General features: G+C 49.8%; 1 protein-coding gene across 2 annotated transcripts in view; it reads right to left on the bottom strand.

The window, feature by feature from the left end:
* MEGF6 (multiple EGF like domains 6) overlaps window positions 1–27,048 on the bottom strand; it is a 107,328-nt gene that overhangs the window by 29,516 nt on the left and 50,764 nt on the right. For both annotated transcript variants that reach the window (XM_055799543.1, XM_013299571.3), the window contains 2 exons: window positions 10,540–10,662; window positions 420–545 (listed from right to left, as the gene is read on the bottom strand). In XM_055799543.1, the coding sequence (XP_055655518.1) occupies window positions 420–545; window positions 10,540–10,662 (249 nt within the window). The remainder of the gene's footprint in view (window positions 1–419; window positions 546–10,539; window positions 10,663–27,048) is intronic.

Raw genomic sequence — 27,048 nt, 5'->3', positions numbered from 1 at the left:
TACCAGCTGCTATGAATGAGAAGATTAAATTTCTGCTCTCTGTCCCCTTCAGTTTCTCTCCCTCCTGCAGCTGAGCACAGGTCAGCCAGAAAGTTGCAAGCAGGGGGAGAAGATCCCGTCCTGCTGCGACATGTTGCTGTCCTTCACTTTTTCAGAAGCACGCGCCTTCGTACAACCTCATTTTTGTTGGCTACGCTCCTTCAGCTCTTCCTAGCCTTTGCGAATAAACTGCAGAATAGAACCACAACATAACACGCAGAGTTCTTACTGGGGAGAAGCACTGCAGAGTGCTCTGTTTTGACATCTGAGTGTGCGAGTGCGTGCTCCCTATTCCCCCCACCCCTCAGCCACCCATGAAAAAAAAGGCCAAAGCTCAGCTCTGCCTCCCCAGCCCCCCGTGCGTGCCCGAGGGGACTCACGGACGCAGCGTTTGCCGTCTTCCTGCAGCTGGTAATTGTGCCGGCACCGGCACTGGTGCTGTGCCAGCGTCACCTGCACGCAGTCATGTTCGCAGCCACCGTTGTTCAGGGCACACGTGTTCACAGCTACGAGACAAAGGGACATGAGTATTTGTCACAAAAATAATGGCACCTGGACAAGTCTCCTGCACAGGACCAGGGCAAATTGCACACGCTGACACAGAGTCCTGCTAATGAGAATTTAAAATTGGGGCATATTCAACCTGGGCTAAAGCCAGAGCTGTGCTAAAGGTGAGCTGTTGCTGCAAAAATCTGTGTGCAGCACACGAGAGAGGTCACCGGACCCCCTCCAGATGGGGCCCCTTTTCTTTAAAGGTAAAATTGGCTCAACAGTGTCGTATAGCAGCTTAAAATCACTCTTTGCTGCAAAAGAAGATCCCAGCAGCAATCCTGGGAGGTGAGACCGGGATGTGGGAGTCTGGGCTAGGTCCTCCGTGGCGTCACACAGGAGGGAAGGTGACAAGCGGCATGCTTCCTAACAGGGACCTGCCCTCTCCGAAGGGTGCCCGTGTCGGCAAGCACGCTTCCGCACTGCGTTATTGCCAAAATCCTCGTACTTTTATTCAAAGGCAGTCACTGCAGGTGCAATGCCACCACTAGTTTAGCTTAATTACTGCTCAGAGTTGCACTCTGGTGTACTCAGGTTTCCCTGTAACAAAACGATACGGAACACTAAGTTTCTGCCTCCATGACGTGCAAAAGACGCTGACTTCACCATGCAAAGCCCAGCTGGTACCATCAGTTCTTCTGGGAACGTTTAAGGAAAAATATTTTAAGATGCATCCTGCATGTCTGTACCTCGATCAGGTGTTATAACCCCCAGCTCAGTGCTTTGACTAGGAGATTTCTACACGCAAGCCAGGACATGTGCTCATCCACACTGCAAGTAACTGATGCTGTCACCAGCAGTGCAGCTGAGCACAGAGATACGCTGGTGGGAACCGTGATTTCATCTGAAGTGCAGCCAGGACTGGGAATTGAGATTCCCAACTGGTGTTCCTGGCCGTGCCACAGCGTTTCTGTGTGGCCTTGCGCAAGGCGCTTTCCTGCCCAAAGGATTTCAAACAGTCAGAAAACAGAAGGCTTTGCCTAGGCTACGGCAGAAAACAGATCTTATGACCAAACACGTGGACTATCTTTATAAGTTTGCTATCGTTAATCAGCCCTAAAATAGCCTTCTCCTCCCCACTTTCTGTTCTTATAATCTGGGACTTCTCTGCAGGATAAGCACCAAAAGCACGATGTTTAATGGGAGATGTGTGCACCTTGCCACCGGCAAGCGGGCAGTTTGCCTGCTTATTTTTACTAGGCTGCAGCTATCCAGGACCACTGACCTTGTTGTATCCAGGAGAAATTTGAGCCAGAAAACAGAGCAGGGAAGGACTTTCCAGAATGGAATTCATGGACTCTGGTAGATAAGTCATCTCAGGGTAACTACATATCTCCAAAGTGATGAAGCCTCCTCTTGGACCATTGCATGACTCTTGAGTTAGCCTACTCCTAAATCTGTGAGCATCTCAGAGACTGCGACTGCTGCAAAGACAGGTGTCCCTTACGGGGGAGCTGGGAAATCGGCCTTTAAAGCCTGTTCCTCCACTCAGGAGACACGAACGTGCACGAAACGCACCGTGTGCTGCACATCAAAGCTGTGTGGGTGCAACACGGCTAAAACCCAGCCATGGTGTGGGATGGAAACCCAGACCTGGTTTCCATAAGCAGAATGGTACGATGCGTTGTGGTATCACACATTTCTGACCTGTTTTTCAAACTCCAGAGTAAACTAATGTGCTGACTCTGAGGAATCTTATAAGCAAGCTAAAAATATCTCTAATGAAAAACATCTCTCCACAAACTAGCACTTCAGGTAATCACAGTGCCCTCAACAACCTCGAGAGTTTTGCTAAGCAGGCGAGCCTGGAAAGCATACGCTAGTAAATGCCTCTGACTTTTAACAAGGTCTCTGAATCCCAGGGCAAGCTGGGTCTGTCAAACACCCGTGTGTGGGGCACAGATGAGCGGGTGGGCTGCAGGCACCATCATCAGGTGCATCATGCATGCAGCCCACCATCAGGTACCAACGCCCTGCAACAGGCAGGCATGCGGCACTGCTCTGCCAGGTACTCAAAGGAATATTTCCTATAGACAAAGCACAGCAAGTAATTTGATTAAGCCTGTCTTGTATATTAGTGACAAACAAATATTTGGCACAGGAGGAAGATAAAAGGCAGAACAGTATATTCATATATTTTTTTCTGCAAGCAGTTCCCTTCCAAACACTATGCCTTGACTCAGAGCTGAGGAGCATTCGCATTTCAAACTTTTAAAAACCAACTTCCCATTGTATGCCTCTAATTACTTAAACAACATTTAGGGGAATTAAAGCAACTTAATAGAGTCGAAGTACTGCCATACACAACGTACAGCTGGAGCAAAACCTATCAGTTTATGTTAGTTGTGCTGACATTGTTTCCAAATCCATTTGGAAGGAAACAACAGAAATGCTCAACGTTCCGGAAAAGTTATGGGTCAGAGTTACAGTACTTAAGCTTTAGCAGAGATGGGTGGTCATTTTAGAAAATTCTGATATATTAAAGTGTTTAATAACATATATTCAGAAATACCCATAAATAATGTGCTTGTTGGAGTGTTCTTTTTTTTAAAAAAAAATAAAGTAAGACTATGCTAACGCCTGCCAAAATATTCCTTCATATGGGAAAACTACTGGGCCAATGTGTAACTAGCCAATGCATCTTACATCTAAAATAACCTCCTAGTATGCAGTTATTTGTATGGATTTGCAGTCTAAATAACCGCCCTCCTTGCATACCCCTAAAAGACAACATTTCAGAGTGGAAAAAACTCATGTCCGGGTTCTTCTTTAACCTACAAAATGTAAGCAGGCAGAAATCCTGTCAAGTCTGGACACAGCAGCCTTTCCAAAAGCATTACTTCTACACACTAAGCTCAGCGTGTCTCTCCGGGTTGCACCGACCCACGCACCAAGGCACGCTGCCGGCACCCACCAACTGATGGAGCTTTGCAAGGGCAAAAGCTGCTCCTGGACGGCAGAGGAATCTTCAGGCACTCGACACGTGGGACGTGGCAACGCTTGGGCACTGCGAGCAGCTGGAGGAGGATATGGATGCAACGGAAGGGACACGCGGTCCTGGTCCAGTGGGTCCTCCTTGGCCAAGGTGCTGGCCAGGCACACACAACCGAGTGCCTGAACCGCTCTGCCGATCTTAACCAAGGCCGTCTGCCGGCCACTAAGAGAACATAAAAGGTGAAGCACTGAGAGCACAGGGGTCTTGTAGAGCATTGTTTCCTCCTGTGTTTCTTTAGTACAGCTTATTTGCTAGCAAATATCCTCTTCAAGACTAATAACCCCATCTGAGCCTCTCCATTCTGCGATTGCACACGATGACGAAGGGGCCAGCGCACACTGCTGTCTCAGCCATCGTGGGCACGTTCCAGACCACTACGGGTAATGGGAACCAGAAGCCCTTCTCTGCCAAGAGATTCATGCACAGGGAAGAAGTGGCTGGCATCACCGGCTATACGGTGCTCGTAAGCTACACAGCGCTGGTGGCACGCACACGACGCAGCAAGCAAAGCAATTGCATCCTGCAGCGTCGCAGAGCTGCTCATGCTGCACAGACTGGCAAGGCTGCTTGTGCAGTACCACCATTTTGCTAAGATACAGACTAATTAAATTTAACAATCAGGAATAATCAGATGAAACAAATGAAAATGTGTTAAAATTGTTCTGGGTGTCTTTCCATCAAAGCAAGGGCCTTCTAATTCTGGTCTCCTTAGCTGGCTTCTCGCAGAGCTAACAGCCAGCAGACCTCACTGCTGGCCTTGCTTTAATTACTGCTCTTTTTTTCTGTTTACAGAACCACTGTAAAAATATTTCCATTCCCAGATGCTTTCCCGAGATTAACATTTCTGTGACAGCGTTGCCAAATCCAGTGTCATCTTGTACATCACACAGACTTTTGTAATTAAAGCTCAGACAGATTTTCCGCAGATGATATTTCATCGTCTGCAAAAGGGACATTACTTCCATCCCCTCTGTCTGAAGGGAGTGCAGTGCTGCTGAAAGATGCTAACTCCTACATTCTGACCCTCTCAGGCCCAGGAAACAGATAAAAAGGGAGGAAAAGGACGTCGTTTTTACCAGCTGCATATGGGAAGTGAGGCTACAAAGCAGCAGCCTAACACAGGAGTCAATCTAATAACCAAGCTACCCAAGCTCTGTACATCCAGCTGACCTCCTCGGACTGGGAAGAGCTGACCCCAGCCCCTGTAGGTACGCTGAGACACCCTGGGACCCCCTCACTCAGCCCAAGGGCCGTTACCAACCCCCCGCCGTCAGCATGCGCTCCTTCTGTGTCTCTCCCCGCTTGTCCCCGGGGCTCAGTGGCAGAGACCAGTGTGTGGGTCTGCAGCATCCTCACAAACCCAGAGCGTAACCCTCGTGCCACAGCGAGGTGGGGGTAACGCTTCGCTTGGGCTGACTTGGGCTCCTCCACTTAACTTCCCTTCAGATCCGTGTAACCGGCCGGCGGTGAGCTAATACTTTAAAAGTAACTGTAAGCGGCTGTAAGTAGAACTGAGCACATCGTTTCCTTTTGCAGCGTCACACAAAACCATCGATTCTGAGAAACAGCTGAGAAACGTGCCACTGGACAAAGAAAAGGTCAGACTTTCTGAGACGTGCAAGCTGTCTGTACAGCGCGTGCAAATGGAAAAACTCTGCAAAGCCCATACGGGCGGTCACCCTCCGCACACAGTTCGAACCCACAGACCTTACAGCATAGTCCTTCTGCATGCCGTATAAATTGCTGCTATATTTGAGATTCCTTCATTTGAAGTACTCTTAATGGGGATACATCATGTAATCCCAAACTGATTTATTCTAACCTCAGACAATTTCCAGAAACATGTTGTGTGTTAATACAGACCATCTCGCTACTCTGCAGGCCAACAAAAGCAATTGGCTCAGATTAAATTCTTTGCCTTGGACTGGATTTCATCCCTCTGCTGAAACAGCAGAGAAGGACCTGAAGATGTCAGCTTCCTGCCTCCCGCCCATGTGGTTCTGATAAAGAGAGGTAATTTCAGGACGTCCAATGACTCGTTTTGTTCTGTTTCACTTTCAGTAGGATTTTTTTCTCCTTTTCTCCCTCCTTTCTGCGTTAAGATCATCAGTGACTTGCTACCTTTGAACAACAAAGATGCAGCGACAGAATCTCGCACAATGGAGCTGCAGCTCACCCAAAGCATCGATGACGGTTGAGAGCTTCTGCAAGAGGAGCAGGACACAGGGAAGTGGCTTCAAGCCATTCTTTGTGCTCTCCTGAGCCCCAGGCACCAGAGCGGTTCCAGGTACGCATTAACCCCGGAGAGCTGCTGCTGCCTTTTGGGTCGCATGGGCACACCCTGAGATGCAGGATGCAGGATGCGGGATGCAGCCCCTGCAGGCTCCTAACACCCCAGCTTTCACACATCACAGCCTGACGCCGAAAGCTTGGCCTTGGCTGTAAGCTTTTATTCCACTCCTGCACCACAGGAATCGCGGTCAGGCTTTTGGAGCCCCTCGCTCCCATGCTGACTGATAGGGGCAGACACAGCTCTAGGGAAGGAAGGGATCCTGAGGTGTGAGCGTGCGGGGACACTGGGAGTCTGTCATCAACTGCCCTTGGTTCTCCAGGCCATGTCAAAGGCGGGATTTAGGAATCCCCTGTGGGCCTGTGTGGAGAGCCAAGCTCTGTTCATGCTGTAAAAGGTACTAACGGCCTCGAAGAAAAATGCTTTTAAAGGCAAAACCTTTCTTCCAATCCTACAAAACACAAGGGCTAATCCAAGCAGCTATTTACACAGAGCTGCAACACACTTCATAGGAAATTTCTTTTAAAGGTGCCTAAGTAACTTCTGAAAACTGTTACTGATCTTCCCTGCATTGTGCCTTTTTTACCATCTGCGATACTAAACACAAAGATGTGAACAGTTACCTAGGGTGCAAAGCCATCAAAAGAAAGTAGCAAAAGGTTTCATCTGTTTTCCAATTCTTTGACACCTTCCAGAATAAAATCAGCTTCAACCTTCCATCACAAGCTTGGAATAATAGTTCGGTCTGAAGGTGGAAAAGGACCAATCTCCCTGAGTCCACCCTGGAGAGGCGAGCTCTGCGCCCAGTCCTGCACTCCTGGGGTTAACGGCCACCAGCCTCCCAGGGGAATTCAGGATCATCCCGTTTCAGGCAGCGCTGCCAATTAATTGAAGCTTTTGCGGCTTTTGTGGGGATTGGAAAACATTTAAAGAATTAGATCCGTGGTTTTACAGACCTTAACAAGAAACTTCACGGCAATAGTCTTTTTCTGTCTCCAGAACGCTCCCTGGCTCGCGCTGCTGCTCGCTGGGGCTGCCAGCAGCTTCCCAAAGCCCATCTCCACGCCTGACCCAGCCCAAGGTGCCAGCATGCTGGCAGCCCTGGCTCAGGCCACCAGCAGCACTTCGCCAGCCTCCGAGGGCAGAGAGGAATGGGCAGGAGAGTCTCGCCATCTCCAGTTCCTAGCCTCTTCTTTTTAGTTAGTGGCATTTTTTTTTTTTTTTCTGTTTTAGCAGCACTGAATCTTACCTGTCCAGCAAAATCAAAGCATATCCCAAGCTGAAGAGAAATGTAGCTTTTATCAGTTAACCTAATCCCTCGGAACCACGCAGGGAAAAAAACTATCCTGGCTGAAGTCAAGTTAGTGCCTGAAACTTCACAGGGCTGAAGAAACATGGTTCTGACCCTCCTGAGCAAACCCCACTGCCTCTCATGACCTGCAGCCGAGGAAGCAGCTGCCAGGCGCTGCAGCATCTCTGCTCTGCAACTTGCGACGGTGGTTACCTGCCCTGACACACCTGCTCTGACCCACGCTGCATCATGCTCCGGCTCCAGCTCTGCCCTGCACCACAACCCATCTCCTCGCAGGTACCAACCAATTCAACAACCATACAGCAGCTCATTACCAGGTAGAATTTCAACTTTTTTTCTCCCCACACAGGGGGCTATCATGCCTGCTCTCTGCACTGCCCTCACTCAGCCTCCAAGGCATTGAAAAGCTCCTCTGCTCCAGGGGACACCTTGGTGCCTATGGCTTTGGTGGCTGCTCATGCTGCTTTCCACTGCTCAGTCATGTTGTTCTGCCTTCCTGTTGGAGCTGGCCTCAAGGTCAGCATTGAAAATGCCTTCCTCTTCCCCAGCAGCGCTGGGAAAGCACTCCTGAAACAGCAGCGTGGCAGTGTGGAGGGAAGGCAAGTGGAGCAAAGCCTCCTGCCTTCGCTGCTGCCTGTGCCCTGCCATCGCTGCCTGGTAGCTCCTCAGCAATACTAGCTTAATAAAAACTGTGGGATTTCCAAGACTGGAGCAAAGCCTCTGCCTTTGCAGCATAAATATTTATGTAGATGGAGCACTAAAGGAAAGAACCACTTGTGGGTACTTGTGAAAACACCACAGAAAGCGAGGGCTTGCTCAAGGGCTCGGGATTACCCTAATGTGACCCATGGAAAGCCACCTGACCGGACCACAGCTGCTGCCAGGCTCACAGGCATGCTGCCCCAGCGTCAGCGAAGGCAAGAAACCGGAGAGCGCATCCCACTGCAGCAACCAAACCGGGGGCGAAAGCATTCCCTTGGTGGCCTCCCCGCTGTCACCAGCCAAGGTGCTGCCCTCGCCAGGGCTCTGCTGTGGGGTGGGCTTGTTCCAAGGGCACCAATAACCAGTATTTACACAAATCAGGGCTGTGTCAACTCAAACCACGTCACGCTGGGCTGCGCGTGACTGCTGCCGTGCAGCTGGCAGATGCAGGAGGACAGCTGCTGGGCTCCGGCACCAAGAGCCACCATATGGAATCCATAGTGGCAGGGAGCTGTTCACCAGGGAACAAGCGTCAGGATGGGGAGTCGTGGCACATGGGCACCTGGGGCACAAGGCAGCCTTACATCTCGGGTACACAGAGGGCAGCCACAAACCCCAGCAGAGGAGTAACCTCTAGGTCTGTGCTCTGTCCCAAGCTTTTACTAGAAAAAGATGCTTACTCCTCCCCCTCCGCACAACCAGCTTAGTAGCTTAGGACAGAGCTATTACAAAGGTGTGATACATACGCACACTTCTGTCACAAAAGCGTAAAGAAAAAAAGCCACCAGCCCTGAAGCGAGAAAGCCAGATTTTTAGGTCTGCTCTGTTGTTACTTTAGAAACCGCGTTGGACAATTACGTAGCGAGAGTTTTGACTCACCCTGCCTGGTCTGCATCTACTTTCCTGTGTACTTTGTGGATCACAGGGGTACAGGCACCACTGAACTAACAGCAGATCCTGCCAGCTCCACTCCCCAGAGCTTCCAGAAACTGCCCAAGTTACTCCTGTAGTAGATCAGGTTTCATGAATAGAGACCCCTTAATTTTGGCAGATGAATTCCAATGCTGTGCACGTTATGGCAAATACTTGCTCAGAAGTTTAATGCAAAGCAGGTTTGCAGTGCTCAGCGCAAGCTGCACGGAGCAGGGAAGCCCTGCCTGCCCAGATCCCGGCAGAAATGCTCCACACGTTGCAGCCACACCAGCAGGTAAGCCTGAAGAAGGAAAGCAAAGGATGGAAATTGCTTTTGAACAAGAGATTCCTCCCTCTAGTGATCCCTTTTGTACTTCCTCTGGAAATTGCTTCACCTTCTGGGGCTGACCCTGCTGAGAACATCCTCATTTCAGTTTGCCTCATGTTTTATTCTATGAGGCAGAGGCGGCAGAACCACTGTATACCACAAAAACAAGAACTACATATTACAAAGAAAATTATTAGATGACAAACCGCATACATGCTTACAGGCAAAGAGCAGCAATGCATAGCCATGAACACAAGTTTAGATGCTCAGTGCTAGAGCAGTGGGCTGGGAATAATTGGCTTTTTTCTTTACCTTGTGGTCCTTTTGCTTCTGGATTTTTCCAGCAAAATAGAGGGCACTGGGTGAACTTGCACCATAAGGGCATGTCTCACTGTGCCTCTTAGAGCATCGTCATATAGCAGGGGCAGCTGCGGAAAGATGTGCCATTTGTGCTGCTCTGGGCATGGTGGGTACCACTTCCTTAGGTGGCATTTTTTCTACTTGCATCACCATTCCCAGCTGCAACACACAGGCTCACACAGTCGTTCTTAATAAACTCTGGGACACGACTATATTCTGAGAAATAAAACAGCAAATGGCCTTTGTAATACCATCGCCCAGGAATTCTTTCCACTTGCATGAAAATATCCCTCAAAAAATGGAAAAATGTGTCAAAAAAAAGCTGTGAGGGAGAAGTGGTTTAATAAAAACAACAGCAGCAGCAGATGCTGGGAGGCAGACTCCAAGCTCCACCCTGGTGTCTCTGAGCCTCTAGTCTGGGGCAGGCAAACAACAAAATCTGAAGAAATTGGCCCAGAAAGCAGCTGCAAGCCAAACCTGGCATCTGAATTGTAATGTCTGGACACGCACCGTCCAAGCGGACGCATGACCAGCATCCCAGGGAAGCAGGTTTGGGGATTATTATGGCCACATCCCCACACACAGCCATGCTTATTTTCACTTGTCTGTCATACCTAGTGCATACTGGGCAGACTGGGGAAACAGCCGAGGCAGAAATGGAGACTAACTTCAACCTTTTCATCATCTAGTTTATGTATTTGTTCTGAAAATGCTGTATCTGATATATCCTGTATCAAAAGCAGAAGCTGGAAGTTACTTCTGAACCAGAATAAACTCAGGAACTGCAAAGAAGTCAAAATTGTACATGTCCACGCTGAGGAACAGCAAACATTATGAACCCAGTAACAGAAACACGTTAGGGAAGACTACCAGGATCCTGAGAAACAAAGGAACTCGCAATCCATCACTGTCATCTACAGTTCCCTGCAGAGAGGATGGATGTGAGCGGGGAAGCCGGTGTAGGCACTTTTTGTACAATGCCACACATTCACAGGTAGGAAAAGGGCTGTGAAGAAATAGAGATTCTTGAGAAACGTAGGACTGTGACTTACCAATGCAGGTCCTGCCATCTGTGTGCAGGCGAAAGCCTGGCTTGCATTCACAGTAATAAGATCCAAGGGTGTTCACACATCTGTGCTGGCAGCCACCATTGTGGACCTGGCACTCGTCAACATCTGCAAAGGAAAAGGGAAGAGGGGAAAACAATTAAGTGGGCATGACGGTATCTGAAGTCAGGATTATTTATCCTCTGTTGACTGACTCCACATTTGAGAAAGGAATGCAGAGGGAACAGAATTGCCATTTCATTGTTTAATCAGTCAAGCTATTTAAATTTCAAGGACAAGCATGCAACCAGTGGGGGGTAGAGAAAAAAAAGAAAAAAAAATCAAGCATCTTATCTGTCAATTAGCATAAAGCATCCTTCATCTCGTTCACCTCACAATGGTCACTTTTCCCATTCGCTCTAAGATTGTGGATTAATTAATACTTTACGCTTCCATACTCTTTATATGTGGAAAACAGGCTGGGCTGGTCCATCCATTACTTCCATCAACGGTGGGAGCAAACAGCTAACGTTACAGACCGAAGTGAGGAGGAACAATACGAAACAGCCAAGTTCAATTCTGCGGTGCCACAGCAGCAGATGTTCTCATCCTTTTGAAGCACAGAAGCTGGCTTCCACCGAGCTCTGCCAGGGGTCACAGGTGAGAGGTTTTACTGCCGTGCTTCTCATCTCAGTGTTTTGCAAACCGTTTAATGCATTTCACACCATTTGCACCTGGAACTCACTTGACCTGCTGCTGAAATGCAGCAAAATCTGGGGTATCTAATGATAAGCTATGCTGAGAATTGCTACGCATCACCAGAGACGAGAAAGAAAATGTGTTAATACCTGGAGAAAGTTATTAAAATGGATTTGTTCATAATTATACGATGCTTCAGAACATGATGAAGTCCAACTGGACCCCTAAATGTTGCAGAATGCAAATGGTGAGACTCTGACCACAGGTCCCCAGCCCTCTCCTCCCAGCCCTGTGACAGGAGCAAGCCCGGGAGAACGGAGGCAACAAGGAATCCGTAGGGCCAGTAACTCTGCATGTCCATGTTTCTTGGTAAAGCTACAGGTCCTTGAACAAAACCATCCTTTGAGCCAGCAAAATCTTCTGCCAAGCACTGAGACATCTTTCAAGAGCTGAAATAGGAACTAGCCCATGAGACAAAAAGTCCTGTTACATCTTATTATCAGAGCTTCAAAACCAGGGAGGTAGACGGCAGCGTGTTACCAAAGGGGAGATCCCTTCCTGTTTCACAGACCTTACACTGCCTTTAAGCACTGGGAATAACTTCCAGAACTGAGAAGAAATGTAAAAATGTTTGGAGCGCCCAGTTACATGGTGCTAACTAAGATGTGTATCAGAAGCTTGTCAAAGGCAATTTCAAGTTTCTGAGACATAAGACTCTTTCATATGGCTATAATTAGAAATAATAGAGATGTTTGCGGATATGGCTGCACAGCTCCTTAATTCCTGCCATTTGTGTGTGTACACGTATACATGTGCACTATCTTTCAGACTGGAAAGGATCAAAGATCTCCAGTCTGAGGGGGGACCAGATCACATTGATGCTGCCAGCACAAAAGCCAACCAGTAATTCCTTTTTCCATGGAGAGAAAATTTCAGTAGCCTTGGGTCTATTAGCGTTTCTACACACTGTCTGCATTTTGCAAAGATGTCTTCAGCACGCACAACTATTTCCCGCTGGCACGGCAGAGCGGGTCACGCAGGCAGCAGGACACTACGGAGCCAAGCTGAGCAAGGAACCAGCACCGCTTCATCAATGGCTGTTACTAATAAGATAAAGAAACATTTCCACGGTGCAAAAACCTGCTCAACCCTCACCCTTGCCCCGCGCCAGCAATCTGTTCCCCTGCCCGAAGCATCGCTCCGCTTGCTCTGCTCCCCTGACCTCCCCCCGCCCCTTGCAGCCACCGCTCCCGCCAGGGTGGCACGTAAAAACCACAGGAGGGGGAGAAATGCAACCTTGACCAAAGCCAATGCTAAAGTTTTATGTTAATTAGATTAATTTTATGTTAATGAGATTAATTTTAGGTTAATCAGATTCATCACCAACAAAATCTGCTAGCAGCAAGTAAATGGACTGGAGCAAAGAAAAATGGGAAGCAAAGCTGGAAAGGTGAAGCTTGTTTGACTCTGTGTTTTGGAGCCACACAGTAATAAAAAAAATAACGATTGTTTATCAGGTTACTTTTCATTAGAAGGCTTCTCACTGCTTTGAAAGTTAAGGTCAGGGAATGAGAATGCCCCTCTGCCCTTTCTGTCCTAGCAGTGTCCACTTGACCTCTGATGTCCTGCTGCCTCACGGGGCTCCCACTTCAGAGCTCCCCATGGCAGTCATTAACCTGGCAGAAAACAATCATCTCTGTAATGCCAGGCCTTTGCTCAGCATTACAGAAGGTTTTGGTGTTTTCTTCCTGTTTTTTTTCAAGACACTTAATTTTTAAAGACAGGAAAATGAATAGATTTTTGAGGTGGAACATAAGCTTTAAGTGATGCTCTCCAAAGTGTAACCCAAATCCAAACCAGCTTTTCACAAGGGAAAAAATGCTGTGGCATGAATCCAAGATGCCTGTCAAAGCAACTGAGTTCTAATTAAATCATTTTCCTTTGCAAAGGCTTTACACAGTTTGGATGCTACTGAGCCCTAGAGCCGCCAATGCACTCACTAGTCGCGCAGCAGAGCAGCAAGCTCATCGGGAACCCACTGGAGCACGCGTCCCCACGAGCCCTGCAGCTCCCCAGCAGCCCCACCAAGCTGGAGCTCGGGTGTTCAGGTCCGACGCCTCTGAGAGGAAATCGCCCAGGGTCTATCGCTCACGGGAAGGAGGATGGTGCTGCTCATGGCACAGCACACAAGGGAAAGGCACTGCCCTTCCTGCAGCTGCCCAGGGCCAGCAGAAAAGCGACGTCCCCAGGCTGCACGGTCGAAGCAGAGCCAGCCCTGCGCCTGGCCAGCCACTGCGGTGAGCAATGGGTGCTGTGTCCCCGAAAGAGCTCACGGGAACACAGGCACCGCTTCCCGGCCATGTTCCATATACTGCATTTGTGCTACTGCTTTTTTTCGTTGTCGGGTTTTTTTGGTTTTTAACATCTCTATGGGCAGAATTAGGTATTAATATACACAATTGGCTCTATTCAGGTCAAGAACAGGAAAACCGGGCTTTGGGAAGATTTTATAGAGTAATAAAGTTTTTTGGTCTGCATTTCAATGACTGTTCCACTGCTTCCCTTCAACTCTAATCTGAAACCACAGAGAATTTACCGTCCAAAAAAGTTAGTGATGTGCTGAATAAACTTCTTACTTTCACCCCATTACTCATACTCAGTAATTACACATCTCCTCTCTAAACATCTACTCTTCCCACTTTCTCTTTTTCACCCTCTAAATCTCAGTATTATCCAGGGCTGTCCCCACCCCACAGCCCCCCCCTGCCCCATCCCACCTTGGCTGGGGAAAGCGGACAGCCCTGCCCCTGCCGCACAAACACCCATCCCTGCGCCACCGCACGCCGTCCCCGCAACCTGCCACATCCCCCTCCGGAGCCTCGCTTATCTCCTTCTGCAGTAACTGAGAGATTTTCGGACATACACTACCACGATGGTGCGACCAAAACAGAACCTCCCATCCTTCGCAGCAGTGGAGGGCAGCAGTGTCAGCACCCAAGAAATCTTAGGTTTGCATCTTTGGAAATAACGCAACTCTGCAATTTGTCCAAACCAATTCCAACTCTGGTATGAGCGTGCAGAGAGACGAGGCACCTCCCAGGCGGATGCTCTACAGGGAGTTTGCATTTTCTGGTCAAGACCCATTGCTTTTGGTCATCAGCCTACGGAGCCATGGGCTGCGAATGCCACAGCAGCTGCGTGAGCACTCACAGAGGGGAGAGGAGCCAAAGCTTGCTCGTGGCTCTGTCAAGCAGCAGGGTTTCTTCTGGTGTGACCTGAAAGGCATTGCTAAAAAGAAGGAGCCGCAATGATGGTGTGCTGGAGCCCATGCTAGATCCGAGAGGATCACTCTGTCCTGCCTAAGCAACAGCAGCAGCTCATGCTGGGGAATGGGAGTTGCTCCCGCTCCACCAGACACCCCGGGCAGCCCTTTCCCGGCCATGCCCAAGCATCAGGGTCCATCCCGCAGCCCAGGACTTCTGTCTGTCCCACACCCTGCAACAGACAACAGAGTACAGAGAGAGCAAAGAGGCAAGAGCTGTGTTTCCCAGCAGGACCTGGGATGGAGGAAGGGCAGTGCATCGGTCCCGGGGATGGGGAGGGGGCAGGTCCACTGGCCACCCCAGCAGAAGCATCTCCAACCTGCCCAGGCATGCACAAGGCTCACCAGCAAGTGATTCACCCAGGAATATAAACTGTGAAGCAGCAGGAGCTGCCTCCTGGGGTCAGGACAGAGCATCGCTGTGAAGGGTCACGTTGCCCTCAGTGCACATCTTGGCAGCATGAAGACCCGAAAATTTACGTGATGCTTTGCGAGATGCGGTTTGTAGCACGCTGAGGTTATTTTCCTATTGGAGAACTGACAAAATCTGGTTGAAATTAGTATACCAAAGAAAGAAAATTAGAAGCATACAGGCTTTTCTTCAGGGGAGGGTAGCTGACACTGAGCAACCCAGAGCCGTGCCAGGATGGATGGGGCTCGCCAAGCCCAAGTGCCTGCATGCTCCGCTGCGCTGGCACGGACAGGGAAGCAGATACCGGCCACAGCCCACCAAGGCAGACACAAAAACCAAACGTGGCAAGAGCCTGGGAGTGGGACTTCATTTATTGGGTGGGGAAACCTCCCTGCTGTGTAAGGAAACCAGAGTTCATGTCCTCATCCATAAGGACACAGGGTTTGCCCAAGAAACAGCTGATGCTCTGTCAGACCCCAGGTTCTGGCTATGTGGACCAACAGGGGTAATGCTGCAATCAAATGTAGACAAGATGAACACAAGACAAAAAAAAAGAGGAGGGAGCAAGGAGCACTTTGGTTAAGTGCACTCCATGACCATGCACAGGTCCTTTGAGAAGAAATACTATGATTCATCTCCACCAAGAGCTCCATGTCAGAGGAAAGAAAGTGGCAACAGCAGCTCTGCAAATTACAAAATATTTGGTACAGAGGCAGTTTATCTCCTCTGAAAGGCTGAGGAGGAGGAGACGGATCCCAGCTGGAAGCACAGGCAGTAGATAGGCTGCTGAGGCTCACTCTGTCAGGCCAAAAAGCAGTGCCAGGCTTTAATCCCTGTGGCAATTAGCCTGGATTACAGAGCAGAGCTGCAGGGAAAAGGTTAATTAAAATCCATCAGGCTGAGCATGTGTGGGATTTAGTGACTTTATCTTTCTGGTACCAGTTTGTTGAAACTACTTCAGCAATTTATAGAAGAGACTGGAAGGAGACAAACCAAGAGAGCAGCACGCTGGGCGGCCGAAGCTGGCTGCTCCCGAGTCGTGGAGCAGAGCATCACCGCTGCTGCCCCGACCTACAGACACCCATCAGAAACTCAGGGCACAGAACAGTGCTGGGATGTGGTAAAAGGAAAACTCCTATGCATTACTTCGTCTCTTGCACAGTCCCTAGCACGGATAACCTGGAGATGTGAGAGGCCCCGTTCTTCCACCCTCCCCTTGTAGACAAGACTCAGCAACAGCTGGATCCAGCAGCGCAAGGAAGACATGGGAGCAGGCGATGCCCTGCCCTGTCTCGGCTAACCTGGAAGCCTTTCCCTTCTCCAGTTAAATGAAGAATAGTACCTGCCTCAGGCTGGTCTCAGCTCAGAATCCAAGGGACTCGTGAGGAAAGAAGAAAGGTCATTTTGGGCAGTCAAAATGCCTCCACACCCTCAGTTTTCATCTTCTTGTAAACCAGGCATTTAGGAAAGCCTTGAAGGCACTTACAGAGCTCCACAGAGTAACTGGGGCTGGCGTTCCTTCTGCTGCAGCCACTCCTAGGCAGACAGGAGATGCCCACAGCTTTCCCACACTACTTGGGCCACCCTCAAGAGCAGCAGTCTCCAAAGGTGCTTCAGAAACGGGTGCATTGGTTTTAGAATAATCTGATGAAGTGAAAATGTATCAGGGAGCTGTTTCGCCTCAGTCACTTGCTTTGTCCTCAGCTCACCTTCTTTTGCCTTCAAGCGCAGCAGCTGGGAGAGTCGCCCAGCTCTCATTTGTGCTCACATTTCTGTCTCCGGATGGTGCTGATAATTAGCTATTACTCAGAGCGGAGCAGAGGTGCACGTAACAACAAGCAGGCAGCCCGCTCTTGACTTGCTGCTATACTCTCCCACTCAAACCTTCTTTCATAGCTTTGTTTTACCCCACTTCTCTGTGGTGTTTTGAGTTTTGAGGGTGCCGTTTTGAGAAGGCATACCTGTGCAGAGGCGTGTCGGCTTGGTCCCTGCGCCATGCCATGGAAGCTAACCGCATGGAGATAAACACTGACACGCAACAGTACCGACGGATGGAAATGCAGGTCGCTATTGAAGAAGCTAAGGGAAACCATATAATCAAATAAAAGCGACCAGCTATGCTCTGTGCTGTTTTCTGACATACTTAGAGAATCACAGAGAGAATATCAAGGTACCAGGTCTACTCACACTGTGATGATTTAATGCCAGTCCCCAGCAGAGCACGACCTCTCCTGTAAAGGTTAGCTGCGTAAGGGCACGATGCACAGCACTGCAATTAGCCACTCTAACACAAGGATCCAACAGAGCACTGTTTGCACACAGAAGGCATTCTAAGGCACTCAAAACCTCAATGGAACATCCACTGCCATTACACAAAACACCTTTTCATTCTCCATTCATACAATAAAATTGCCGATGAAAGGCATTTACAGCAGTTCCTTGTGGTCGCTTTGCTTTTGCAGCTGGCTGATGAGAGAAACACGTCTGCAGAGTTTGCAGGGCTTGGACTGGCAAGTGGGAACGCACTGCAAGTAAACCAGCGCGTGGTGTTGTAAAAATCATAGGATCAAGAGAACGTCTGCTACTACCTGTTTAAGAGACGCTCAAGCAGCGGAGGAAAAATTACCGACCAAACCCACAGTAATACCGAGTTTGGGATGAACAGCGCCCCTACGATTCTCTCCTCTGCCCTACTGCCTGCAGGCGTGACACCAGCTTCCTACCACCCAGCTCCTGCCACCCGAGCGCTCCCGCGTACCTTGGGCTATCTACCTGCACGCTGGTGGGTGAGGGGCTGCAAAACCCAGGGGCCACATCTTCAGGGAACTCCCCCCCCCCCCAGCACCTCATCTCAGGTCACCTCTCCTGAGGATCAACTTGCATTTAAAGCCAAAAATTAAGCTCCCTGAAAAATCATCTTGTTTCTGATACCAGCACCTGCAGAGCAAGCTCTGGACAGCAACTGGGGCAGTGCAGGGAACAGAGAGCACCTCCGAGCGCTCCTGGCAGATGGGAGGCTGAGACCCCCTCGCTCTGCTAGGGGCACGGCAGTGGTGTGAGCAGAACAAGCTCGTCCTGGGGGAGGAAAGGACCAAGGTGTTTGCCCGAGTCAGCCTTCACCCTCCATCTGCTGGCTGTGTCAAAGCACCATTCAGGGGAAAGGTATTTCATGCTGCAACATGTCCAAAATTCACTTGTTTCAGAGGTGGAAAGAGAGAATACATCTTTTTTTTGGTGTCTTTTTCTGTTGTTCTCAGTTGGGTGGGCCTGAAGGCTGTGGTGGGTGCGCTTGGGCTTGTTTTATTTTGTTATCTGCACCTACTTCTTTGTAAACTATCTAAGAACATTAGACACAGCTTCTTGGAGGAAAGACATGCTTAGCTTACCTGCCTGATTTTGGCTTGGATATTCACTCCTTTTCTGAAGATGAAAAAACCCAGCTTCCTGGAAAAAGAGGCTGAGAGGTAAAACTTTTCAGTAGATTACTTTTTCCCCCAGGTTCAGAGCACTTGCAAGAATGGCCAAAAGGCCAGGGTGAAGGTGCTTTGCTTTGCTGCTTGAAGCTTTAAATTCCATTCCTCCCAAACACAAGAAAAGACCTCAGCCTTGCAGACTGAAAGATACTTCACACAAAAATCAGGATAAAGCCACGAGCGTGCACAGAGCTACCTGTCTGTGGATAAGCAGAATCAGGATCGGGCAAATTACACAGTAGGGAAGGGAAAGCTGGAGGTTTATATTCCAGACACAAAGCTGGATCTCAGGAGCTTGTCTTGGAGAAGTCGTATGAGCTAGTGTAGTTGGATGGAGACAGCAAACGCGATCTGAATTTGAGACAAACATCTGATCTATAAATAACAAAACAGCAACTCACCCCATTTCTGAAGGTCTGGCACATCTCACAAGTGTACTGATATCACTTTTATAAATGCTTGGGGCATTTATTTATTAGGATTATCTCATGATGAGATAATGCATTCCTTGATGTCTACATTACTCATAAGCATCCTTTAGTCTTTAGTGAACTTCACATATTCTCCATTATTACCTAAATCTTCAGGCAAGCACAAAATTTATCTGCCACTAAGTCAGTTGAACACACAAAGAGGAAGCGGGGGGTGTGTGTACTTGGAGAGCATACACCTCGCTCAACGTACCCATCTACTATCACACATAAGCCAGTGGCCAGTGCACAGAAATGTTCAACAAAAGGGATCAGAAAGTGGCAAAAAGACATTTATCACCTCCTCACAGTGCCGGACACAGCGCAGCAGAAAGCACAAGTCTTGCAAAAGAAAGAAACAAGCACAAGTTAACCCATCGATGAGAGGGAAGAACCAAGTTTTGCTCCTTACTGACGGGGAAATGGAACGACTGAAGCTGATCGTGTACCTTCTGGTATGCTGGAACCTCCATCTATTGCTAGCAGCCGCAGGCTGCTGATGCCTCAAACTTTCTGACAGGATGACAAACTGCTGGGTACCACTGGCCGCAGGCGCTGCCGCACACAGCGGGAGCACAGTGTGACTCCAGCCCCTCCACCTGCCCACTGGGACACCCAGGCTGGCCGAGCGCCACGCGCACAGCAAGGGCTCGGGGTGCCTTTGCTGGGGATTTGCTTCAAACAGACGCTGCCAAGTCTGAACATTTCGGCGCAGAGCAGTAAACTGCGAGATGTGGCTCCTCCGACCGCATCCACCAGCCGCAGCCCCCACACTCCTCATCCCCCCACGATGCTGCCAGAGGATTCCCCTTACGCATCAAGTGCCACCAATGCTGAGCTCCGTCCTTTGCAAGGCTCCACCGCACGATCCTCGTGCAACCCCAATTCCGAGAGCCTCACAGAGAGAAAGGCAGGGGAGTTTCCTGATAAAACAGCATCATCTTTCATTTATTGCCCTGGACCAGAGTAAGATCCTTCAGAACCGAGGAAAAACTTAACCAACGTACCGTAACGGAACGCGTATGTTTGTTTTTTAAAGGACCGTGTGAAAGAACCGGCGCAGCGGATGGAAAGAAACTCCTGGTTCTTTCTCCTCCTGGCAGAAGCAGCCCCCGGACCGGCAGCCCCCGCAGGCTGTGCTGGAGCAGCACTCGGGGCCGGTGGGAACGCGGCCGGCGGTGCAGCCTGGCCGCCCGCCGGTGACTCCAGCCGGTGACTCCCGCTGCCAGCCCCGGAGCCCCCGCCGGCAGCCGCGTTATCCGCCCCCCGCAGCAAGCGAGGCGCGGGGAGGGGAGGGTACGGGGGGTCGCCGGGTGCCAGCACGGAGGGAGAAAGCCCCCCGCAGCCCTCCTCGGCTACCGACCTGCCCGCAGCCCCCCCCCACCCCCCCACCTACCTGCCCGCAGACCCCCGCCCCGCTACCTACCTGCCCGCAGCTCGGGGTGCCCCGCCGCGTAACCCGCACGCCCCCCGTAGCAGGGGTAGCAGCTCCTCCAGAGGTAGGGGTAGTGGGTGCCGGCGGCGCCCGGGGGGGCACCCAGCAAGGCCAAGCACCCCAGCAGTAGCCAGAGCCGCCCCCCGCCCCATGCCGGCCACAGCCCCGACCCCGCGCAGCGCCGCACCGCGCCGGGAGCGCAGGGTGCGCAGGGCAGCGCGGGGCGCGCAGGGCAGCGCGGGGCGTTGCGGAGGGGCGGCTCTGCCTGCGGGCGGGCTCCGCGCCGCCCCCGCCCCCAGGTGAGGCCGGGCCCGCACCCCCGGACCCCCCCGCGGGAGGAGCGAGCCTGGGGGAGCTGCTGGCCCGCAGCCCCGGGGCGACCGCCCGCGGGAACGGGGCGGGGGGGGGGACCCCGGGGGGGTGGGGGGGCGGCGCTGCCCCCGGGGCTCACGCCTGGAAGGGGCTGAGCCGCAGGACCCGCTGCCACATCGCTGCCCCCCGTAGGGGGTGGGGCGGGCAGAACCAGCTCCAGGAAAAAAGTAATAAACCAGCGTATTTGTCCCAGATCGGGGCACAGCGGGGGGGGGGGGGGGGGGGGGGGGGGGGGGAGGGGCAGGGTGCCCCACGGGGGCCCGGCCCAGCTGCGGCGTGGGGGGCTTCACTCACACATCACATCACGTGCAGGGTGCAAGGCCAGGGCCCCGCAGCATCCCACCGCCCCGCCAGCATCCCGCAGCTGGTGGCACTGCAAGCAACAGCAAACCTTCACCGGGCTTCTCTTAAAATAATGCCAGAAAAGAAATCTTCATCCACAGAGTCAAGCCCAGATGAGGAATGGCCACTGTGGCTACCCCAAGGAAAACCATAACATTACTGTTTCCTGCAAGACGGAGCCTAGATTTTTATTTTACCTTTTTCATTAAACAAGACTAACAGATTGGATTTTCCAGAGGCAAGCTCAAAAGCCTCATTCAACTTTCTGGAATGTTTTGAAACAATGTGCTTGCAGGGTTGAGCTGAGGGAGAGCACAGCCTGCTACTTTGAGATGTTTTAGCAGTATTATTTGGCTGTAGTAAAATTCCAAATTAAAACTTGTGGTTTAGGCTGCAATGAATAGCATTCCATGAAAAATTTTGAAACACAGAGAGAAGCTGAATCCAGAAAGAAAATAACGATTTAAGGCTATTTCTGCCACGGTTTCCAAAGGAAGGTGGACTCCAGTCACGAGTCCCCTCTGTAGCCCATTCCAAGCGGAAGCATTTCAGGGACCGCTTCAGCTCATCCGAATAGTCACCCATCGCAACAGTTCACCTGCTTCTCATCAATATTTCAAGTTTAACAAAAAGATCTGACTCAAAAATTTCTCAGTTACTTTATGGCAAAAAAAAGATAATCTTTCTGAACTGCACATTGTTAGAAACGGTCTGTGGAGGTAAAAATCTGTGCAAACCACTGATGTGCCACAGCCCGGCAGCCGATTAACACGCATCTTCCTCTCACTGCCTGGTAGGTGCAGCAGCATCCCCCCGAGATGCTGCTCAGCACCGGGGCAGGGAGGACACTGGGCAGAATAGGGACAGGAGGAGGGGAAATGCTGGAGGGGTATTCCCAAGAGGCACCAGAAATTATACCTGCCCTCCCTGAGCCCCATGATGGGCTGTCCCGGTGTGGTGCTCTGCAACACACCTCTGTGTGCATGGTCGTGGGCTGCCGTCCTGCTAGAAGCCCCTTTTCCATCTATCCAATACTTCACCCGTTTAGAAATAACATATTGCCAGGCGTCAAGAATTTTCATTGCTGGCCCAGGTCAGGTCCTCGGGGGTATGCCCTCCAAGCAGCGACATTTAAGCCGCTCCGATGGCTAGTGTTGACACTTTTCCTGTAAATGTTTCCAGTAGTGTTGACATGCAAAAATGAATGTTGCCACAGAGCTATGAAAAACGGTTTAGACTGACTTCCTCAGTTCAGTGGTGTTATTAAGACATTGTCTATATTAAATTAGCCTTGCATGGAATGCAGATGAGTCACAGCGAGCGCAGCTCTCCCAGTGACTCCCGGACTCCACAAGCACCAACCAAAGGGATCTTTCCACTGGCTCCATGACCTGGAAATTTCTACTACCTGGGTATAGGCTGCCCCTGACAAAGAGTGCTTGCTCCTCACCCTGCACAAACGGATGCTAGCACAGCCGCTGATGTTCAACAACTTATGCGACAAACTTGTTCAATCTCATCCTTTCTTAGACTGCTAAGAAAAAAAATCAATAATGATGAGAGGCTCAGAATTTTCCAGATGGCTCTGTATCAAAAGTACATCAGGCTTGAACATAAACAGAATCCTGCTTATGTAATAAGTTATGCTTGGCCAGGGTTGAGCCAGCTCGAGCTTCCTTGTCACCTAATTTACTTCAGCTGATTAAGTACTAAGAGTTGGTTTGAGTATGGCAACACATTACAATCAGCAGCAAATCGTTACTGCTTCCTGTGGAACCAGCTAGGAGAGCATGAACATCCAGAGGGGTTCTTTAAACAGCGACCGAGCTGGGCTGAACCCATAACTCTCACAGAATTTCATTCAGATTCAGTCTCGGCATTAATAAATTCTCGTAAGAACCCAAACAAATCACAGCTGATGATGCGGCACTTTGCAGTTCAACAGCACGTTAAGTCATCCCTGCACAGCCACAGGTCAACCGGCTTAGGTAAACATGAGTGCTGGAACCTTCATCCAAAGAGTACCCAAACCCCAAACCAAGTTTCTTCTGACGTTTGAAACAGGATTCTACAGTTAAAAGGAAAACGCCGAACAGAAAATATGGAAGCAGTCCAGAAAAATGCAAAAGGTGAAACACAGAAGGGGAGCGGGAAGGAACGCGGCTGAGGCACAGGGTTTGCGATCTCGGGGTCAGCACAGCATGAGCCGTCGCCTCGTCTGGTGTGTAAAAAGCACGTGGCGCATGGCTGCCAGGGGATACAAGCAGTGCAAGAAGATTTACAGCTGCTGGCTCATGCAGCTTTGCACAGCGGAGGTGGCCAGCAGTGGATGTGCGCTTTACAACCCCTGCTTCAGCATCTTTTATGCGCTTTGCTCTTCCCCGGGGGACATTTTCCCTGTTCAGGGTTAGCTTCCCAGCCTCAGCTACCTGGGGCTACTGCAGGCGAGGTTTTCATCTTATTCATCAATTATAGCTGAAGAAGATACCGGAGGAATACAAAGTGGAAAAGTTAAGAGCTTGTAGTTTTTCCAGGTGTGGAGTCTGAACTCTCCCTCTTCCTTCCAGTCAGGAGTTGGCTTATTTCAAACAAGCCATCGAGCCCTCCCTGACCCATTTCAAAGGGAATTTAAAGGGGGGAAAATCCCCGTAATACGGTGTTCTGTAATGGCACCTGGATTAACCAGCCCATGGCACTGGTACGTAATAGTTCCCCGAACCCCTCATGACACTAAGGCTTGGCTGGTGCAAATCCCAGGATCATCCACTCAAACGGTTTCAGCAGCTGGAAGAGGAAGGTTCACCACTGCGGTTAAAGGCTAGTCCACAGCAGAGGCTACCCCTCTAACAGGCAGTTACAGCTTAGGGAGGTCACTCGCCACTTCTCTCTCCTGCTAGTCTTTCAGCCGAGGTCAGAGAGAACTTTGGCACCACCTGGATCTATCTGCCTACACCAAGAGGAACCTCAGGTGCCAATCTCTTCGGCTATGACATCTTGACTCCATGGATTCACAGCTCAGGCGCTCTGTCGTCATGCTGCGCCGTAATGTTGGCTGATGAAGAGTCAGATAAACAAATAGCTCAAGAAATTTAGCATGTACCAGTTATGCATGCTAATAACTGCATGCTGAAATGTATTCCAGACAGATTTTTGAATCCCTCTGCATGTGCATAAGGAAAACGTTAGCTGGCAATTAAATGAACTAAGACCCCCCCTGTGTGCATGAACAATCCAGCTAAAATGTGAATTTTCATTTAATTTTGGAGCTAATGCCCTTGTCCTAAGAAGGCTATGAAAAGTTAAAATACTCTTCTCTATGTGAAGTGGTGCTTAGAAGAATAAAATAAACAAGCCTGTGAGAATCGCATTTTAGAGGTTTGGTTTATGATGCTTTCTAAGACCTCTCTCCACTGCATACTTGGCTGAGCTCTCTCCATCATGCCTGTCACTAGTGCAGGACCCTGTGCATGCCGACTCTTCCAAAAGTGTGTGCAAGCACCCTGGTTTCCTGCAAAACCTCCTTCAGCGAAACAAGGAAGTTGAAGGATGACTTAGTACCACTGCAAAAATGAGCTCCTTTCCCTGGGATGTAACTTAGACCTGAAGCAGTGGTGGCCAATGGATCTAGAAAAGGGGCTTGCACATCTTTCAAGTCTCTAACACATAACGTTGTATAGCAGAACCTCAAGATGTTGTTCAAACAGAACTTGAGCTCCCCTAGAATTTGCTATACCTCAAAAAGGCTTGTAAAAAAGAAAACCTGTTTGTTTCTGGTAAAAAAACCAACACATAATGTCCCCAAACCACTCTAAAGACAGCTTGTCTGCTATAGCCAAAATTAGAAATACAGCAATGCTTGAGAGGCTCATGGTTACAGGTGTAACCATCCCATAGTCAACCAAACAGAAACACTCTACAAGCCCCTGCGTAGCTGTATATTATTGATACTGGTAAATCATATGAGAATTAGTAGCGTATCAAATATATTTCTTTGTGACTCTAGATCACTAGCTCATGTTCACACCATGTAAATAAGGATGAGAGCTGGTACCACCCAGGGGCTCAGCGCTGTAATGTCAGCTCGTCAGACCCCAGATGGGTACCAGAGCTGACTGGCCCCTTCCTGGTAGCATTAGCAAACAGCCCAGGACCATATAAATCCAAGGGCAGATTTTCTTTGTAACTATAATCCCTTTAGCTCAGAAGTGAAAACACACTGGACAGCCAAACACTGCTGCTGCTACTGCCCGTCTCTGCCTGTTTTGTGGATAAGGTCAAGCCAGGAGCCATCCTGTAAGGTACCAGGCCAGGTCTGAGCCAGCAGCGTGCATGCACACACATGCACACACACACACAGACACATACCCCAGCCCCGTCCTGGGGTGGGCATTACTGGCACTGGGACATGGCAGCCAGCGGGAAGGAACTGGGGGGGCCTGTTGCTCGGAAGATGCCACATGTGACCATCTCAGCTCATCGTTGTGCCTGCCAAGTGTGCCAAGCTCTGGACAGCCAAAGGTTTCAAGAATTTCTTAAATTTCTTTGCAGTGTTTCAGGAGAACATTTGCACTCATTTTAAGATCCCAGTCATCAGCCAACCAACCGGCACCCTGGCATGAGCAAAACTCCTTTTCTTGCCCCTTGCTCCTGCAAGGGTATTCCTCCACCTCCATATTTCTACAGTGAGTGAATCAGCATAACTTCAACCAATTCTGGGCAGGAAAAGCAGCAAGCTCGCCCTGAGCCATACCATCCCTCTGTTTCTGAGCAGAGGTTAGGTTGGGAGGGCCTCACATAGGCAAGATTAATTTTTTCTAATAAAAAAAATCTCCTACCTTAGAAGCAAACACCGAGTCCTGGTAGTTTTCCGCCTCCCCACACAAAACATCCTGCTGATGTTATTGCGTAGTTATTTGTTTAGCAGATACTTCAAAGAGGAGGACTCTGAAGAGGCCAGCTTGACGTCACTCCCAGCCGGGCAAGAGCCAGGAATCAAGTCACAAGGGTAAAGCAAGTGAACTGCTGGCTTCTGAACCCACGACTCATCTCCTCGGGCCACCCTCAGAAAAGACGCAAGGTCCAAACCCTCCTGCCCAGCACAGAGCCAGCAAAGGGCTCCAAATATATAACCTCATCTTTGGAGACCCAGGCTGCATTGTTCAGGCTCCATCAGGACTTTGATCAAGAAGAGCTGAATATTTTGCAAACTTTAAACATTAATGAGTGCCTCCTGTCTTTTCAAGCTGCCCCGTCTCTACAAACACGGATCTAATCCCATCCACTTCTTCATACTCGCATTAGCATTCAGGGTGTTTGGAAAGAGTTCCTTACCTGACGCAGAAATAAAAGTTAATGTCAAAAGTGGTGAGTGCAGCAAGGTCCACCCACTGTCACGCTAGTAAGACTGATGGAGAAGCACAAACCACAGAGAGGGTAACTAACACCTGCTTTGCTGGTGCGTAGAGATTTACACTTGAGCAAAATGGGAGTATGAGAGTGATGTGACCCAATGCAAATTGTAGTCTCTGTTTAATTTAGAGCTTAATCTTTCCCATGGTCTTTTTTTGTGCGTGATGAAACCTGCACACTGAACAAGGAGCTCCAGGAGGATGATGGCAATGACCGCTCCACTGCCCCCAACACCGCATCGGGGAGGGACGGAGGCAGGCTGCCACCTCCACTGCGACAAGGGGATAGAGGGGGCAACTGCCGGCTCTGTGGGCATGACTGGTTACAAATAATACTAAGAATATATTGACATGGATTCACATTGTCTCCCCTAAAAACGAACAAACAAACAAAAAAAAAAAAAAGGAGAAAACCACCCCAGATTGTTTGTTTTCACCAAAATCCTGAACCTCTTAATCATCTGAGAAGCTAATCCTCATCAGGGGAATTCTGGGGAAACCGAAAATATTTTAGCTTGGCTAAGATAAGGGCAGAGCTGTTTATTTCACACATCTCTACAGTGGTATAGAGCCAGGAAATAC

Source organism: Falco peregrinus, chromosome 3, assembly GCF_023634155.1.
Source record: "Falco peregrinus isolate bFalPer1 chromosome 3, bFalPer1.pri, whole genome shotgun sequence".
NCBI lineage: Eukaryota > Metazoa > Chordata > Aves > Falconiformes > Falconidae > Falco > Falco peregrinus.
Note: the sequence above shows the minus strand (reverse complement) of the source record. Positions and strands in the feature narration are given on the sequence as shown.